The following is an 18,182-nucleotide window of genomic DNA, read 5'->3' on the forward strand; positions in this document are numbered from 1 at the left end:
TGCTGGTAGTACTTTATGATCCTTTATTATATTTACTTGTCAGTATGCAAATTGAGTTACTTTATTCTAATAACTTATATAAAACTATATAAGATTAATGACATTAAAAAATAGATTATAAACTTAATACATTTGCTGATCATCTGTATAGTATTGGTTAATTTTATGTGTCAATTTGACTGGATGCCTAGATATTTGGTCAAACCCTATACTGGTTATTTCTGGGAGAATGTTTTGGATGAAAGGGACATTTAAATTGGTAAAGTGGGTAAGACAGATTGCTCTCTTCAATAGGGGTTGTCCTTATTCAATCATTGGAAGGCCTGTATAGAACAAAATGGTTTACCCACCCCCAGGTAAGAAAGAATTCTTTCTGCCTGACTGCTTTCAAACTAGGACATCAGCTTTTTATTGCCTTTGGACTTGATCCAAAATATCAGCTCTTCCTGGGCCCCGAGCCTTCTGGCCTTCAGAGTAGAACTACACCCTTGGTCCTCCTGGTTCTCAGACGAGAACGACAACGCTGCTCTTCTGGTTTCCAGCCTGCCAGCTCATCTTACAGATCTTGGGACTTGTCAGGATCCATAATCACATGAGCTAATAAGTCTCTCTTCACACACACACACTCAGCCCCGGCTGATCTGGTTTCTCTGGAGACTCTTGCTTAATAAATATCTAAATATGATATATATATATGAGAGAAAACATGCAAAAAAGGTTAATTGCTATTTTATTAGGATAGTGCATTATGAGCTTGAAACTTCTAGTATTTTTTTAATCAGTTAAAATTGTTATAAATAACTCCAGGTACATCAGATCTTGTTAAAATAATGTATAATATTTGGTATCTAATATTGGAGAAATATTACTAATAGTGGAGGGAAAGTTCTTACATAATACAAACAAAAATGAATCACTTTTACATTTATTCCCAATAGTCTATAGCATAAAAGTGGATAATATTTCCATATGTATTATTCATAAGCCTTGAGTTTCTACTGCTTGTATAACCAGAAACGACACAAGCAGAAAGACCAGGGACACCAAGGTGTAATTAAATTAATACAATAACACGGCCATATTGCTAAGAGCACTTAGTTCATCTGGTTGATAAATAGCAATAAATGGGTTCTAGTTTAGTTACAGTCATTGAATAGAAGGGAGAAGGTCATAGAAGGAATGATTATTAAAAGGTATTTGGCCTTCATACTTGTCTCTGGTTTTTACTTTAGCAGAAAAAAAAAGGAGAATATGATAGCCTACAGAGTCCAATTAACATATACATTCTATTAAAGATCAGCAAGCCCAGGGACTAAAAGAAGTCAGGAACTAGATGTCTAAAAAAAAACCCACCAAAACAGGTTTTGATCTGTCTCTTATTTCTACTGCATATTTACTTAGCTTCCAAGGGAATTTTTGGTTTTCTGATCTTTGCTTAGGCCCTATTTGTATCCAAGGTCTTGGTATCTATCTGTTTCTTGTGGATAATGCAGAGAACATCTATTCCCCTCCCTTAGTACAATAGCAAGCCAGGATTTTCTTATAGAAGTGGGTGCTTTTGATCATGATGTTTCACACACAGGGTTCCATGAAAAGATAAAGGAACTGGTTCTAGAAGATAGCATTTATAGAAGAGCTAATTAACTATCCATTTGGTCATTCAACATTTTTTCTGAAAGTCACTAAGCTAGGGATTGTGGCAAGATACAAGTATCTCATCCCAGTATCAGTAATACTACTACCATATACTAATATATAAGAATATTAATAGCAGGCAGGTACAACCTTTTCATTATAGGGGACTGGAATGCAAAAGTAGGAAGTCAAGAAACACCTGGAGTAACAAGCAAATTTGGCCTTGGAGTATAGAATGAAGCAGGCAAAGGCTAATAGAGTTCTGTCAAGAGAATGCATTGGCCATAGCAAACACCCTCTTCCAACAACACAAGAGAAGACTCTACACATGGACATCACCAGATGGTCAACACTGAAATCAGACTGATTATATTCTTTGCAGCCAAAGATGGAGAAGCTCTATACAGTCAGCAAAAACAAGATCGGGAGCTGACTGTGGCTCAGATCATTAACTCCTTATTGCCAAATTCAAACTGAAACTGAAGAAAGTGGAGAAAACCACTAGACCATTCAGGTATGATCTAAATCAAATCCTTTATGACTATACAGTGGAAGTGAGAAATAGATTTAAGGGACTAGATCTGACACACAGAGTGCCTGATGAACTACAGATGGAGGTTCATGACATTGTACAGAAGACAGGAATCAAGACCATCCCCAAGAAAAAGAAATGCAAAAAAGCAAAATGTTGTCTGAGGAGGCCTTACAAATAGCTGTGAAAAGAAGGGAAGCGAAAAACAAAGGAGAAAAGGAAAGATATACACATCTGAATGCAGAGTTCCAAAGAATAGCAAGGAGAGATAAGAAAGCCTTCCTCAGTGATCAATGCAAAGGAATACAGGAAAACAATAGAATGGGAAAGACTATAGAGATCTCTTCAAGAAAATCAGAGATACCAAGGGAACATTTCATGCAAAGATGGGCACAATAAAGAACAGAAATGGTAGGGACGTAGTAGAAGCAGAAGATATTAAGAAGAGGTGGCAAGAATACACAGAAGAACTATACAAAAAAGATCTTCATGATCCAGATAATCACGATGGTGTGATTGCTCACCTAGAGCCAGACATCCTGGAATGTGAAGTCAAGTGGGCCTTACGAAGCATCACTACGAACAAAGCTAGTGGAGGTGATGGAATTCCAGTTGAGCTATTTCAAATCTTGGAAGATGCTGCTGTGAAAGTGCTGCACTCAATATGTCAGCAAATGTGGAAAACTCAGCAGTGGCCACAGGACTGGAAAAAGTCAGTTTACATTCCAATCCCAAAGAAAGGCAATGCCAAAGAATGTTCAAACTACCTCACAATCGCACTCATCTCACACGCTAGTAAAGTAATGCTCAAAATTCTCCAAGTCAGGCTTCAGCAATACGTGAACCATGAACTTCCAGATGTTCAAGCTGGTTTTACAAAAGGCAGAGGAGCCAGAAATCAAATTGCCAACATCTGCGGGATCATCGAAAAAGCAAGAGAGTTCCAGAAAAACATCTATTTCTGCTTTATTGACTATGCCAAAGCCTTTGACTGTGTGGATCACAATCAACTGTGGAAAATTCTGAAAGAGATGGGAATACCAGACGACCTCTTGAGAAACCTGTATGCAGGTCAGGAAGCAACAGTTAGAACTGGACATGGAACAACAGACTGGTTCCAAATAGGAAAAGGAGTACGTCAAGGCTGTATATTGTTACCCTGCTTATTTAACTTATATGCAGAGTACATCATGAGAGACCTGGGCTGGAGGAAGCACAAACTGGAATCAAGATTGCTGGGAGAAATATCAATAACCTCAGATATGCAGATGACACCACCCTTATGGCAGAAAGTGAAGAACTAAAGAGCCTCTTGATGAAAGTGAAGGAGGAGAGTGAAAAAGTTGGCTTAAGGCTCAACGTTCAGAAAACTAAGATCATGGAATCCAGTTCTATCACTTCATGGCAAATAGATGGAGAAACAGTGGAAACAGTGGCTGACTTTATTTTTCTGGGCTCCAAAATCACTGTAGATGGTGACTGCAGCCATGAAATTAAAAGACGCTTACTCCTTGGAAGGGAGTAAGGTTATGACCAACCTAGACAGCATATTAAAAAGCAGAGGCATTGCAGACCGGAGTTGCGTTTAAATGAGCGATAGAGAGTTCTGATGAGTTTGTTTGTTAGTTTAAAACCCGGATGTCGTCGTCCCACGGCCTGTTGTCCTTCACACGTGGGTTTCGGGGGTCTCTGTGGACGTTCAAGGTACCGCCCCCATTTTCCCGTCCCCAGTGTGTCCTCGCATCGCCGTGAGAAGTTCAGAGGTCCGTTAGCTTAGCTGCCGGGACCCTGGGGCCCACGTCCGCTTCCTGTTAACATCGTTCTAGAGTCCATGTCCTTCTCTGGCAGCTCTGCCTTCTAACGTGTAGAGACCGCTGCTTAAAAGTCCTGCATTGCCCAACCCCTAGGTCCCTGATCCACGAAGAGGTGAAGGAGGCTCTATTCTGTATGGAGTTTGGTCAGGGTCTCGCCTGTGGTTTGAAGGGGAGGGTCAGCCTAGAACGCGTGGTTTTCACAGGAAGGGCCGCGAGTTCTGAAGAAAAGAATAAAACTAAAAACAAAACAAAAAAAAAACAAATAAAAAGCAGAGGCATTACTTTGCCAACAAAGGTCCGTCTAGTCAAGGCTATGGTTTTTCCAGTGGTCACATATAGATGTGAGAGTTGGACTATGAAGAAAGCTGAGCGTCAACAAATTGATGCTTTTGAACTGTGGTGTTGGAGAAGACTCTTGAGAGTCCCTTGGACTGCAAGGAGATCCAACCAGTCCATCCTAAAGGAGACCAGTCCTGGGTGTTCATTGGAAGGACTGGTGTTGAAGCTGAAACTCCAATACTTTGGCCACCTGATGCGAAGAGCTTACTCATTTGAAAAGACCCTGATGCTGGGAAAGATTGAGGGAAGAAGGAGAAGGGGATGATAGGGGATGAGATGGTTGGATGGCATCACTGACTCAATGGACACGGGTTTGGCTGGACTCCGGGAGCTGGTGATGGACAGCGAGGCCTGGCGTGCTGCAGTCCATGGGATTGCAGAGTCGGACAAGACTGAGCGACTGAACTGAACTGAAATGTTTACTGTGTGTCAAGCTTACATTTTAGTTCACTCAGTGTTACAGAGAGGAAAAGTAATTTGTCCAAGGTCACACAGCTAGTTAAGTGCTAGAGGCAGCATTAAAATTCTAGCTCCTGAGCCATACTCTTACTCTCTAAACCAGGTCTGACCATCCACAGCAATACTGACATTTGGGATCTTTGCTGTGGAGAGCAGTACTGTGGATATTTTTCCTGTGTAGATAACAGCAGCATCCTTGGCCTTTACTCACTAGATGCCAGTATACTACCTTCCTCCTCCTCCCACCAGCCCCCACTAGCTATGACAACTAAAAATGTCTCCAGAAATTGCCAAATGTCCCCTGGGAGGTAAAACTGCCTTTGATTGAAAACCACAGCTTTAGTCTGTATTACCAGTCCTAGAATCAGAAATCTAAGAGGAAAGACATAGGAATATATATGTGTGAATCAATTAAACAAAGAAGTGGTAAATTTGTACTAGGGAAATTTAAAAAAGACAAGATTATTTCTGATTAGGGAAGAAATTTAAAGTAGGGGGAGTTTGAGTTGCGGCTTGAATACAGGTTATGTGTCCTCTTTCTGTGTTTTCTTAATATTTTGTACAGACCTACTATCCTTGTATTTTCATTATTATTATTATTATTAATTGCTTTTTGTCTGTCTCTCCATTACTGATACTTACATTACTACTTGCCCTTTGAGGACAAAGACTATTTCTTATTCAGTATCTCTGTAAACGTATGGCCTAATATAGTGTTGAATATCTAAGTCCTCAAGAGATGGTCATTGAAAGAATGGTTGGTACATAGGATGTGAGTATGCAGAGGGGGAAGGGCACTCTTATACAAAAGAGTGAAGCCACAGAGCATAGAATCTGTCTAATAATCACTGACTACAACTTGTGCATATGAAAGAGAGGAGTTGAAATATAGTTGGAATCAAACTCTGGAGAGGTTTTCTAGGTTTTGCAAAGGAATCTGTACTTAACTAGGTAAAAAAAGCAGAAGGTTTCTGAAGGAAAAAAAAAGACATGATCAGAGAGGTTAATCTGATAGCAGCTGGGTAAATAGTCAAGAAGCAGAAATAAGTTAGGAGATTATGATAAAAGTTCAAGAGAAAGGAAATGGGGACCCTACCACAGCCCTGGCAATAGGGCTGAAGAGGAGAGGATAGAACGGCTGGACTTAAGAAGATGACGAAATTTAGGCAATTAAGTGGATTTATGGAAAGGCAGGAGTCAGAGATAAAGATACAAGAAAATGTGACATTAAAAAAACAAACAAACAAACAAAAAACACCACACAACAGAGCTGGGGAAAGAGAAATATGTTTTTTGTCTTTACAGTTATAATGGGCTGGAATATGAACTCTGTGAATGAAACGACTTTGTCCTATCCATCATTTTATCCCAGGACCTAGGACAGCACTTAACAGTGATTGACAATGCTCAGTGGGTGCTTACTCTATGCTGGGGACTGTTCTAAGCAGTAAACAGGTATCATCATATTTAGCTTTCGGCTCTATACCAGTGGTTCTCAAAGAGTTATTCCCCAGTCAGCAGCATCAGCATCTCCTGGGAACTTGGTAGAAAAGCGAGTTCTCAGACCCTGCCCCAGACCTACTGAATCAGAGATCCTGGAGGTAAGCCCTGCAGTCTGTGTTTTATCAAGTCCTTCCGGTGATTCTGATGCAGGATAAAGTGTGAGAACCACTGTTCTATGCCATACCTGCCATCTACACCTTGCTTCAAGTTCTTTTGGATATATGCCCCAAAGTGAGATGCTGTATCACACAGTAGTTCTATTTTTAACTTTTCTGAGGAGCTGCCATGCTGTTTTTCATAATGACTATACCATTTTACATTCCAGAAATGTAAACAGAAGCTCCAGCTTCTCTATATCCTCACCAACACATGCTATTTTCTGTTCTTTTGATAGTGGTCAGCCTAGCGGGTGTGAGATGATGTCTCTACAACCTTAGCATTTAAATTTTTAATTTAATTCTGTCATTTAATATTGGACTCTGCTACTAGATAGCCCTGGAGTTTCTTCAAATACCTGTGTATAATAGCTATACTTGTCAAATTTAAGGATAAATGGGAACAAATGAGAAGAGGGGAGAGAGGATGGATTAATAAGAATTAATATAGAATAAATGTAGTATAGTGTGGTTAAAGGCATTTGGTCTTTATTTATTTTTGGTCTTTAAAACTAGTTCATTTGAGGTTTCTGCTAAGTTTCCTCATATTATCCTTCTAAAGATGACTCTAAAGAAATATAAATATGGTGAAAGTGTTAGTAGTTCAGTTGTGTCTGCCTCTTTGCGACCCCATGGACTGGAGCCTGCCAGACCCCTCTGTCCACGGAAATCTCCAGGCAAAAATACTGAAGTGGGTAGCCATTCCCTTCTCCAGGGTATTTTCCCAACCCTGGGATCCAACCCAGGTCTCCTGTGTCTCCTGCATTTTAGGCGGATTCTTTACTGTCTGGTAGGAACCACAATTACTGATACTTACACTGTAAGTTTGTGGCGATAAACACTTAACCTAAGATCCCTTTAGTTCACCAGGAACATAGTACAAATCCCTGGTGCATGTCCAATAATCTTGAAGAGATTTTTCTCTTCAAGACGAGAATTTGATTCAGGTTCTAGTCCTAAAAAAATTTTAAAATTTCAAAAGAATTGCCAAATTAACCATGTGCCGAGCAAGTAGGAAGTAAACAATTACTCACTGAAGGGAAAAGCCAGACAATCAAAAAGCTTCGTGTGACCTGTATAAACTTGTCTAGTTATTTAAATAAAGGGGCATGCTATCTGGAAAAGTAAAATTTTAGGGCAAATAAATGCAAAGTGTCTATGTTATATAGCTGGTGGTAAGGTAAACTTTTTTTTCATACAACTGAATATATACAGTTTACAAAACAAGTTTCATTGAATGAAGGAAACATTTTCATGGGTCAAGATCTTACTAAATATTCATTATTATTCATAAGCTAGACGTTAAGTATCATATATTTAAAAAACAATTTCATATACTATCAATAGCAAGCATTTGTTGAGAACAAGTTAAAAATGGCATATCCTTAACTCAGGAAACTATGAAATGCCTTTACCATCCTCTTTCTCAAGATGTCAGAATATAGTTGGCAACTTTGTAGGAATGTAACAATGCCCATCGCATCCCCAACACTTGATTCTGAACACCTAGCCTAATAATAGGGAGGCTTCAATCACTTTCCCAAACTCAGGATCTAACAGTTGTACCTAAATACATGGGAGGTTTACTGTCTGGGTATTCCGATATCACAGGGCAACTGGGAGAGCCCTCAGCAAGTCAGAAAAGCACTTGTGCACCTATTAAGCGGTTTTTCAATTGTGGATTTTAAATACCTTGCAGAAAGAATTCATAAACACTTGTGCAACATTTTTTCTTAACTAGAGAAAACTTACTTATAATTCAGCAGCAGTTTTTAAAACTAAGACACTTGTGACTCTACTGCAGTGATTCTTAGGTCATCAGACCCACCTGAGAGACTGATAACCCAGTCTGAAGGACACCCAGCCCCCAAAGTGCTCAGACACATAAAACTTAGTACATCATTTCATTGGTTTGTAGATATCCTGAAGCTCAGTAAAGATTCAGAAATCTCAAGGGTTAAATAATTTACACACACATCATGCCTATCTCCAATATTCCAATTAACTTCTATCTTTAAAAATCTTATTATTAAAGGAATCACAGAATATACAGAATGAATGCACATTATTTAAATATACATAGCTATATATATGCTATCTAGTTTAATAAAACACTACCAGTATAAATACCTTCATGATATAAAACTACCAACACTACATACTGTGTTAAATAAAGTCCTTTGCAATAAATAAAGCCCTCTTTGCACGTAATGGGAAATTTCTTAGGGTTAATGCCTTAAGCATTACCTCCACCTCATACCTATAGTTTCTATTCACTGGTTGCTTTGCATGTACCTTCCCAAATTCTTAAGCAGCTCACGGAATATAAAAGGTAGATAAAACTGGATCCTCTACTAATTCTCATCAGTCTTATTTCAGATATATAATCAGTGGCTCAAATCAAGAGGTCTTCCTCACATTAGAAAATCTGTGTAAAAGGCAGGCTTGGTTTTCTGGATCAGTGGTTCTGCATCTGCAGATTCAACCAACTGAGGATCATGTAGTACTGGAGTATTTACTATTGAGAAGAATATTCACAGAGTGGGTCCACGCAGTTCAAATCACAGTTGTTCAAGGGTCAACTACATGTGAAAAATTTAAATGCACATCCTCTGATTTAACAGTTTTACTACTAGGAAACCATTAGGTTAGTTTTTGCACTTATATGCACTGATGTATGAGAAATGATATCCATAGCCAATTCTGAATTCTCCAAAGTTCCCTATCTATGTTATCACAGCTTGGGAATTCCCTGGTGCTCCAGTGGTTTGGACGCTGTGCCTTCACTGCCAAGGGCCTTGGTTCAATCCCTAGTCAGGGAACGAAGATCTCACAAGCCACACGGTATGGCCGAAAATAAATAAAAATTATCACAGCTCGCTACACATAATACACATATTTATTCCAAAATTTCTTCTCAGAGCCTTGACAATGAGATTAGATCTTCAAATATCAATGGCACTGCTGTCCTCAGACTGGATATTCCTATCATAAACATTTCCTTCTTCATTGTTTCATCAAATCAACTGTGAAACTCTTTTAGCTTTGCTTCCACTATAACCCGATCATCCCCGCCTGTATATCCCCAAGGCCTTATACAATTTTTAGTTCTTTCCCTCAGATTATTAAAATGCCCCAGTTAGATTCCTACATAGTTTTTCATCTCATTTATCCACTTTCATCAAACTTGGAGGTAACAAATCACATCACATCACTCTCCTGAAAATATGTCCCAGAAGAAAGTTTTAGGTTCTAGTATTCACTGTCTTTTTCATTCTGACCTGTTGTCTCCCTTTAAACACAGCCTTCCACGGAGCGGATGCTCAAGCCTAACCAGTCTGACCAAACACTCCCCATCAGAGGGCACATCTCCTATTCTCAGCACGGCAACCCTGAGTGGAATCCCCATTCCTACCTATTTTCAATTTTCTAAATTCTCAGTTCAGTTCAGTTGCTCAGTCATGTCTGACTCTTTGCAACCCCATGGACTGCAGCATGCCAGGCCTCCCTGTCCATCACCAACTCCCATAGTTTACTCAAATTCAGATCCATTCAGTCAGTGATGCCATCCAGCCATTTCACCCTCTGTCATCCCTTTCTCCTCCCGCCTTCAATTTTTCCCAGCATCAGGGTCTTTTCAAATGAGTCAGTTCTTCTCATCAGGTGGCCAAAGTATTGGAGTTTCAGCATCAGTTCCTCCAATGAATATTCAGGACTGATTTCCTTTAGGATGGACTTCTAAATTGTAGTCACTCTTCATATGCCAACAGAAATGCTACCTTCTCTGCTGTACCATTCTAGATAGAAAATTGCTCCTCTTCTAAACTCTATCCCTCTATGCAGCATTTATTCTTATTTACCTTATTGTTCTACATACAATGATCAGGATCCATCTTCTAGTTATTTTTGTATCTTCCTCACAAGCCCAGTGTTTTATACATAGCAGGCATTTAATAAGTATTTTAAACCTTGAATTAATAAAGGCTCACATTTTTTTCATGTATTTTCTTAGGTCTATACATTTTTATAAAATTACTTTGAATTCTTAAATATGAACTTATTGAAATACACGGCCATTTTATTTTTCAGTTGAAGCATTATATAATATCAGGGGGCTTCCCTGGTAGCTCAAAGCCCTTTTCCAGGGCTTCCCTGGTAAAGAATTTGCCTGCAGTGCAGGAGACCCCGGTTCAATTCCTGGGTTAGGAAGATCCCCTGGAGAAGGGAGAGGTTGCCCACTCCAGTATTCTTGGACTTCCCTGGTGGCTCAGCTGGTAAAGAACCTGCCTGCAATGCGGGAGACCTGGGTTCGATAGCTTGATTGGGAAGATCCCCTGGAGAAGAAGGCTACCCATTCCAGTATCCTGGTCTAGAGAATTCCATGGATTGTATAGACCATAGGGTCACAAAGAGTCAGATACAACTGAGCGACTTTCACTTTCACTTATAATACTACACCATATTATGTAAGTTACAGGTGTGCAATACAGTGATTCAGTTTTTCAAGGTTATGCTCCATCTATAGTTACTATAAAATATTTGGCTATATTCCCCATGTTGTACGGTATACCCTTATAGCTTGTTCTATACCTAATACTTTGTAACTCTTACTCCTCTCCCCTTTTCTTATCCCTCCCCACTTCCCTCTCCCCACTGGTAACCACTAGTTTATTCTCTGTATGTGTGAGTCTATTTCTTTTTTGTTTTATTCACTAGTTTGTTGTATTTTTTAGATTCCATATATAAGTAAATTTCATGATTATTTAAAATTCAATGAGTTTTTCAGAGGGTTGATGTAGGGTACTCCAGTGTCTATTTTTCCTACACCCACCAAACCAAAATCAGCCAAAAAGAAAAAAAAAAACACTTAATGTTACCTTTTCAACATCGGAGAGAGAAGTGAGTGATTGACTCTGAAGAACCTCTGGTGCAGTGAATGCACGAAGATCCTGATTGGAAATATTTTCATCTGTAAATGACACACTGCCAGACGGCAGGAGCAGCAGAGACCATGGAGAAATGATGAAGCCAAGAGCAGCGGGGTCAGCTATGCTTACTGCTTTGTAACCGCACAGAATGAAAAGAAAAAAAAAAAGATAGATGTTTAAAATTAAGCAATTATAGATCACTTAAATGAATATCCCAGCATAGTCATAGATACGTGCAGTTACATACACTAAATCAACATGCTATAAAAAGAGACAAGGTTTCATGCATCTACTACTGTTAGCATTATCAACAACCATGGATCTGGATCTGACTTAGCCTTTCAAACTTAGACTAGAGGGGCAGATTTTAGAAACTAGAGAACATTCATTGTTAGTCTAAGATTGAACTTGGTTCAAATACTCCATCACAGTGATACAGAGATATGAATAAGAATCAATAGTCCTTACATGTTGGTGGTAGGGGAAGGGATCATGGATTCCTTTGAGGATTTGGTGAAAACTATGATCAAGAAACCCTTTCAAGGAAACTGCCCATAAATATAAAACCCTATAAACAAAAGGTGTTCATAGATCTCCTTAGAGCCCATTTCTGGATACCAGGTTGAGCCTCTGATTTACAGTATAGAGCCCTGAAACTGACAGAAAATAATTCCCTTGATAATTCATCAGATTTACAAATAGTAAAGTTTCCAGCTAAAATGAAAATCTCTTTTTTGCATCAATATGTCTAGTTTCCATTTGTTCATCACTTCAGGAGAATTTCAGGTAGCTTTTATGCTAACAAATGGGATCAGTGGGGTCGTTAATTTTGTTTTGTTTAGATGTTTGTTTATATTGGCACCTAAGAGTTCAGTTTAAGAGTATTTTTTTAAAAATCCTTAGATTTTAGCAGGCCTCCTCTAAAAGTAAAACTATATACACTAGGCTCAATAAAACAGACTTATTACAGGGAACTTTATTTTTGACCTCTCATTCCAAAAGGAAATTAGTACAGGTTTTAAGGTAACTGCTAAATGAAACTGAGTTACAGACTCAAGAAATCTCTATAGGAAAGTCACAGAAGGTCTCTGACAGACAGTGATGTTATTATTCGATCTGAATGGGTTATACTGCTATCTAACTCAAATCATAAGAAACTGACAGAAGTCTATGGAATAGTTTATCAAATATACAATAAATATACTTTCCTAAAAACTTCTATTAGAAGAGAATCATTGATCTTTTCTGATTTTTAAAACCTCTACCTGTGGTCAAGATTCTAATCGTCAGAATTTGACTTATGTTGATAAAAAAGTAAACTATTAAAATTCATTTCTCCTTTGAAGGTTAAAAAGGCAACTACACATTCTCCTGCATTCTTATGAATTTGAAACATGTCTTTTATAATTGCGTCAAGGAAAAATGTTTGAATGCATCTTTACTAAGTCAGTGTACCTTGTATTGCCCTGAAGCCCAGTTACAGATCAGTGGCCCTCATATTCCAACTCAACCACACATCAGGTTGCTAAGAACAAGACTCATAACTCTCATGGCAAAATCAGTTTCAATGAATCATCATAGCTGTTAAGCCCAGGTATACTATTGCTTTTCAGCCACTTTACACATTTTCTTTTTAAAGCTTCTTCTTGGGTATCTCATGCACAAATACCACAAAATTCAGCCAGAGAAGAACTCAAACCAGGCAGAACAATATTTTCTTTGCCAAACGTTGCTATTCATGATATTGAGATTTCACGTGTGTCACAGACATAATAAAATAGCCTATGAGCAATTCTTTTCAAATTAGCAACTAAAGGCCATTCCCTTCTCCAGGGGATCTTCCCGACCCAGGGATCGAACCTGGGTCTCCCACATTGCAAGTGGGTTCTTTACCAGGGAAGCCACCAGGAAAGCCCTAAAGGAACAAACACGAGAACAATTCCAGGGAAGCCACCAGGAAAGCCCTAAAGGAACAAACACGAGAACAATTCCGAAGGCAGTGTACTGATACCTGGTGTAAGATGATGCTGGCCTGGAACCACAGTGGTAGTGAGAACCTGTTAGGACGCGAGTGTATTTCAGAGACACTTACAACAAGAATTTCTTGACAGACTGGATGTGGAGTGAGACAAAGAGGAGAATCAGAATGACTCCAGCACTTTGGTCTCAGTAACAGGAAGGATGGTGTGTCATCAACTGAGATTGAGGAGACTCTAGGAATAGCACAGGTAGTTCTGGGGCAGGGGCTGGGAGACAGTGGGAGGAATTCAACTTTACTTTGGGACCTATTAAGTTGAAGATATCTGTTACATATTCAAATGGAGGTGTCAGGTAGGCAGTTGGATCTCAAGTCTAGGAGAAAGATCTGAACTGGAGATATATTTTGGGAGTCACTGCCCTAAGAGATGGTACTGAAAAACCTGTAACTGGATGAGATGAACAAAAAGTGAGTTGAGATTGAAAAGAAATCAAGAACAAAGATTGCGCCCGGGGCTACTCCAACATTAAGACCAACTGCTCCTTCTCAGTCTTTCCTTCCAGCTTGCTGTTTTCTGGGGTATTCACACAAGTATGGTGTCACACTTTCTCTCTTACAATTCTTTCGTGTATCACTGTCAAGCTCCACTTCACCACTTTAATTTTTTATTTAACAGTCTTTCTATCAACTGGCCCAGCATCCAATCCTGAACCTAAGAGAAGAAGTTGAAATTCCAACTCTCTTGCGGAGTTCCTGTAAGCCTTATCTGGGGCCAGAATTATGATTCCTGGTATACTTATTGCCATTTGAATTTATAAACTATTAGGGATCACGGCTAATACACAAGGAGGAGTGCCATCCAGAAGTCTAAATGCTCTGTCTTGTCCCGCCATTCTTGGTGTCGGTATCCACTCAGACCTCTGGTGGCTCAGTGGTAAAAGAATCTACCTACAATGTAGAAGCCTGCCTGCAATGCAAGAGACATGGGTTTAATCCCTGGGTCAGGAGGATCGCCTGGAGGAGGGCATGGCAACTCACTCCAGTATTCTTGCCTGGGAAATTGTATGTAGAGAAAAGACTAGCGGCTTACAGTCCGTAGGACTGAAAGAGTTTGACATGACTTAGAGACTAAACCTCCATCACACTCTTCCTCCCTGCCCCAGGCAACAGACCGACCCTACCCTCTTCTCTACAGGGTGGCACCCCATAGAGACTGCTGCACGTAGAAGTTATCTACAATTGCTTATAGCTTTGAAATTAAGAGGTTTTTTTATTCACTTATCAGCACAATGAAGGTCAAAGAAACGACACTGACAAGAAATGCGTCTTTCAATTTTTGCTTTAAACAATAGATTTTTGTTAGTTTTTACCGAACATCTAAAGTATACCATCATTTTAAGTAGTATATATATCTAAACAGCTCAGAGGGTAAAGCGTCTAACTGCAGTGCAGGAGACCCGGGTTCAATCCCTGGGTTGGGAAGAAGGAAATGGCAACCCACTCCAGCATTCCTGCTTGGAGAATCCCATGGATGGAGGAGTCTGGTAAGCTACAGTCCACAGGATTGCAAAGAGTCAGACATGACTGAACAACTTCACTTTCACTTTTTATATCGAAACATAATATTCGCAAAATTTCAAGTCATTTGCTCATAGTTACTGTTGTTTAGTCACTAAATTGTGTCCAACTTTGCAATCCCATAGACTGCAGCACGCCAGACTCCTCTGTCCTCCACTATCTTCTGGAGTTTGCTCCAATTCATGTCCATTGCTGAGAGAGTCCATAGTATTACTGGAAAGATAAAAGGTATTAAAAAAATAAAAATAAGATTGAAAGTATAAGGTATCTAAAAGGGAAAAAAGAATATAAAAGAGGCTTTAGAGGAAATTACTTCAGTAACAATGAAGAGAGAATTAATTTTTTTTTTGTATGTGCCTTTAAAATGAGTACAATTTGACCTTGGCTAAGGGGGAGATTCCAAAAAGAGGCAGCCAAAGCAAAAGCAAGAACGTGGAGCAGAGGTATGGTAGAGAGCAGTGAGAAATACAATTACCAAGCTGGGTCATATTTTTACTTGTTAAAAAACACGCATACAAAGAAATGACACAAATATTATCACTGTTCTCAAGTGCAATTTTTAAATGTCTGGTAATAAAGTTAAAGCAGCTGTGACAACAAACTACACTGTTGTCAAATTCCCAAAATACACACACAACATCTAAGCACTATGTTCTTTAGAAAACAAACCACAAAATATATTTTTCAATAATTTAAAGGGTTATGCAAACCTTCGTGTGAGGAAATTTAGAGTCCTGGCTAAAATCTAATTCACCCTCCTTGTCTAACTAAAAGAGAAGAATTTAAAGCAAATGTATTCAAAATCCCTCAAAGAATGCTAACAAAAGAAGATTTAAAAACAGAATTCCAGAAGCTTGTAATTTGGTGTTCCATAATGTTTTAGTTGTGTGATGACTGTCCTCAAGAATGCTTTTGTTATGAAAGAGTAAACCTGATGTGAATCGATTTCAGTACTCAAATGATTCTATTTAAAGACTTTCACCAACATTCCACAGAAAAAGTTGCTTACTCAAAATATTATGCAGTTAGAGGCAAACTTAGAAATAAGCAGAAATCTGATATGCAAAGAAATATCTTAGCACTTCTTTCTGATATGCCTTTAAACTAAGACATATCTACACATTTTTCCTGCACTGAGGGAACTTCTCATTTCCTTTAGATTGTCTACTTCATTTTATTTTTTGGCCTTCCAATTACAGTATAAAATTAAAGAAATGATCATAACTGGGCAACAAACATGATTAGGCAAAAAAACTGAAAGTATCAGGAAATCATCTAAAAACTCAGAATAACAATGAAACCATTTTGACCTGAAAAGTCCTTTGGTCTATTTAAGCACATATTATGAGCTTCCCTGGTTGCTCAGTGGTAAAGAAGTCCCCTGCCAATGCAGGGGACACAAGCGATCCAAGTAGGATCCTCGGCTCTGGAAGATCCTTTGGAGTAGGAAATGGCAACCTGTCCCAGTTATTCTTGCCTGAAAAATTCCATGGACAGAGGAACTTGGCAGGCTACAGTCCATGGGGTCACAGAGTCAGCCATGACTGAGCAACTGAGCACACACATACATGTTCTATTACAGTACTTGGCAAAAATCTATGCAGAGTCCACTGTTTCAAACTCTGAAGGATCTGATGAAGTCATTCTATCACACAGAATTCACTCATAAACTCAGTTCATACATGCATTAAAAAAAGACACACAGTGTTAAGTCAATGGTCTGGTGTAAAACAATGCACAAACAGAAAAATACATAGGTTAGAATAAATCCCCTATATTTTAACATTTTCTTAATAGTAAAGCTTTGTGATTTAAGATTCACTGGAACAAAAAAAAGGACGGGGCAGAGGATTCAAATAACTAAAATTAGGTATGAAAAAGAAGTTGCAATTGATACCACAGAAATACAAAGGATCATAAACAACTAGTCCAATAAAGTGGACAATCAAAAAGAAATGGACAAATTCTTAGAGAGAGACAACTTTCTAAGACTGAACCAGTAAGAAATAGAAAATAAACAGACCAATAACAAGTACTGAAATTGAAACAGTAATTAGAAAACTTCCAACAAGCAGAAGTTCAGGACAAGAGGACATCACAGGCAAATTCTATTAAACATTTCAAGAAGAGTTAACATCTATACTTCTGAAACTCTTCCCAAAAATTGCAGAGGAAGACTCCCAAGCTCATTCTATGAGGCCACCATCACCTTGTTACTTAAACCAGAAAAAGATACCACCAAAAAAGAAAACTACAGGCCAGTATCACTGATGAACACAGATGCAAAAATATTCAACAAAATACTAGCAAAGCAAAGCCAACAACATGTTAAAAGAATTGTACACCATGATCAAATACAATTAACCCCAGGTTTGCAAAGATACTTCAATATCTGTGAATCAATCAGTGTAATACATTAACAAACTGAAGAATAAAAAAAACATATGATCATCTCAACAGATGCAGAAAGTTTTTAACAAAATTCAATACATTTAAGATAAAATCTCTCCAGAAAGTGGGTATAGAGGAAACTTACTTCAACGTAATTGGAGAAGGAAATGGCAACCCACTCCAGTATTCTTGCCTGGAGAATCCCATGGACAGAGGAGCCTGGCAGGCTACGGTCCATAGGATCACAAAGAGTTAGACACAACTGAAGTGACTTTGCATGTACGAACCTCAACATAATAAAGGCCACATATGACAAACCCACAACTAACATCATTCTCAACAGTGAAAAGCTGTTGAGAAATCTTCCTTTAAGATTAGGAACAAGGCAAGGATGTCCATTGTCATCACTTTCATTCAACATAGTTTTGGAAGTCCTAGCCACAGCAATTAAAGAAGAAAAAGAAATAAAAGGAATCCAAATTGGAAAAAAGTACAACTGTTATTGTTTGCAGATGACATGATATTACACATAGAAAATCCTAAAAATAGTTCCAGAAAACTATCAGAGCTCACCAATAAATTCAACAATGTTTCAGGATACAAAATTAATATACACAAATCTCTTGTATGCTTACACACTAACATCAGAAGATAAGAAAAAGAAATCAAAGACATAATCCCATTTACCACTGCATCAAAAAGAATAAAATACCTAGGAATAAACCTCCCTAAAGAGACAAAAGACTTCTCCTCTAAAAACTATAAGGTGCTGATAAAAGAAATTGGAGACAACACAGATGAAAGAATATACCTTGTTCTTGGATTGGAAGAATCAATATTGTCAAAATGGTTATAATATCCAAGGCAATC

At 38.5% G+C, this 18,182-nt stretch overlaps 1 protein-coding gene across 10 annotated transcripts in view; it reads right to left on the bottom strand.

Annotated features, from left to right (window-relative positions):
• Positions 1-18,182, bottom strand: part of PTPN13 (protein tyrosine phosphatase non-receptor type 13) — a 210,786-nt gene that overhangs the window by 127,418 nt on the left and 65,186 nt on the right. For 6 of the 10 annotated variants that reach the window (XM_043906254.1, XM_043906256.1, XM_043906255.1 and 3 more), the window contains exon 3: positions 11,315-11,496. In XM_043906254.1, coding sequence (XP_043762189.1) covers positions 11,315-11,496 — 182 coding nt within the window. The remainder of the gene's footprint in view (positions 1-11,314; positions 11,497-18,182) is intronic. The other 4 variants (XM_043906258.1, XM_043906251.1, XM_043906249.1 and 1 more) reach the window with 1 other exon arrangement.

The sequence above is a fragment of the Cervus elaphus genome, chromosome 6, assembly GCF_910594005.1.
Source record: "Cervus elaphus chromosome 6, mCerEla1.1, whole genome shotgun sequence".
Lineage (NCBI taxonomy): Eukaryota > Metazoa > Chordata > Mammalia > Artiodactyla > Cervidae > Cervus > Cervus elaphus.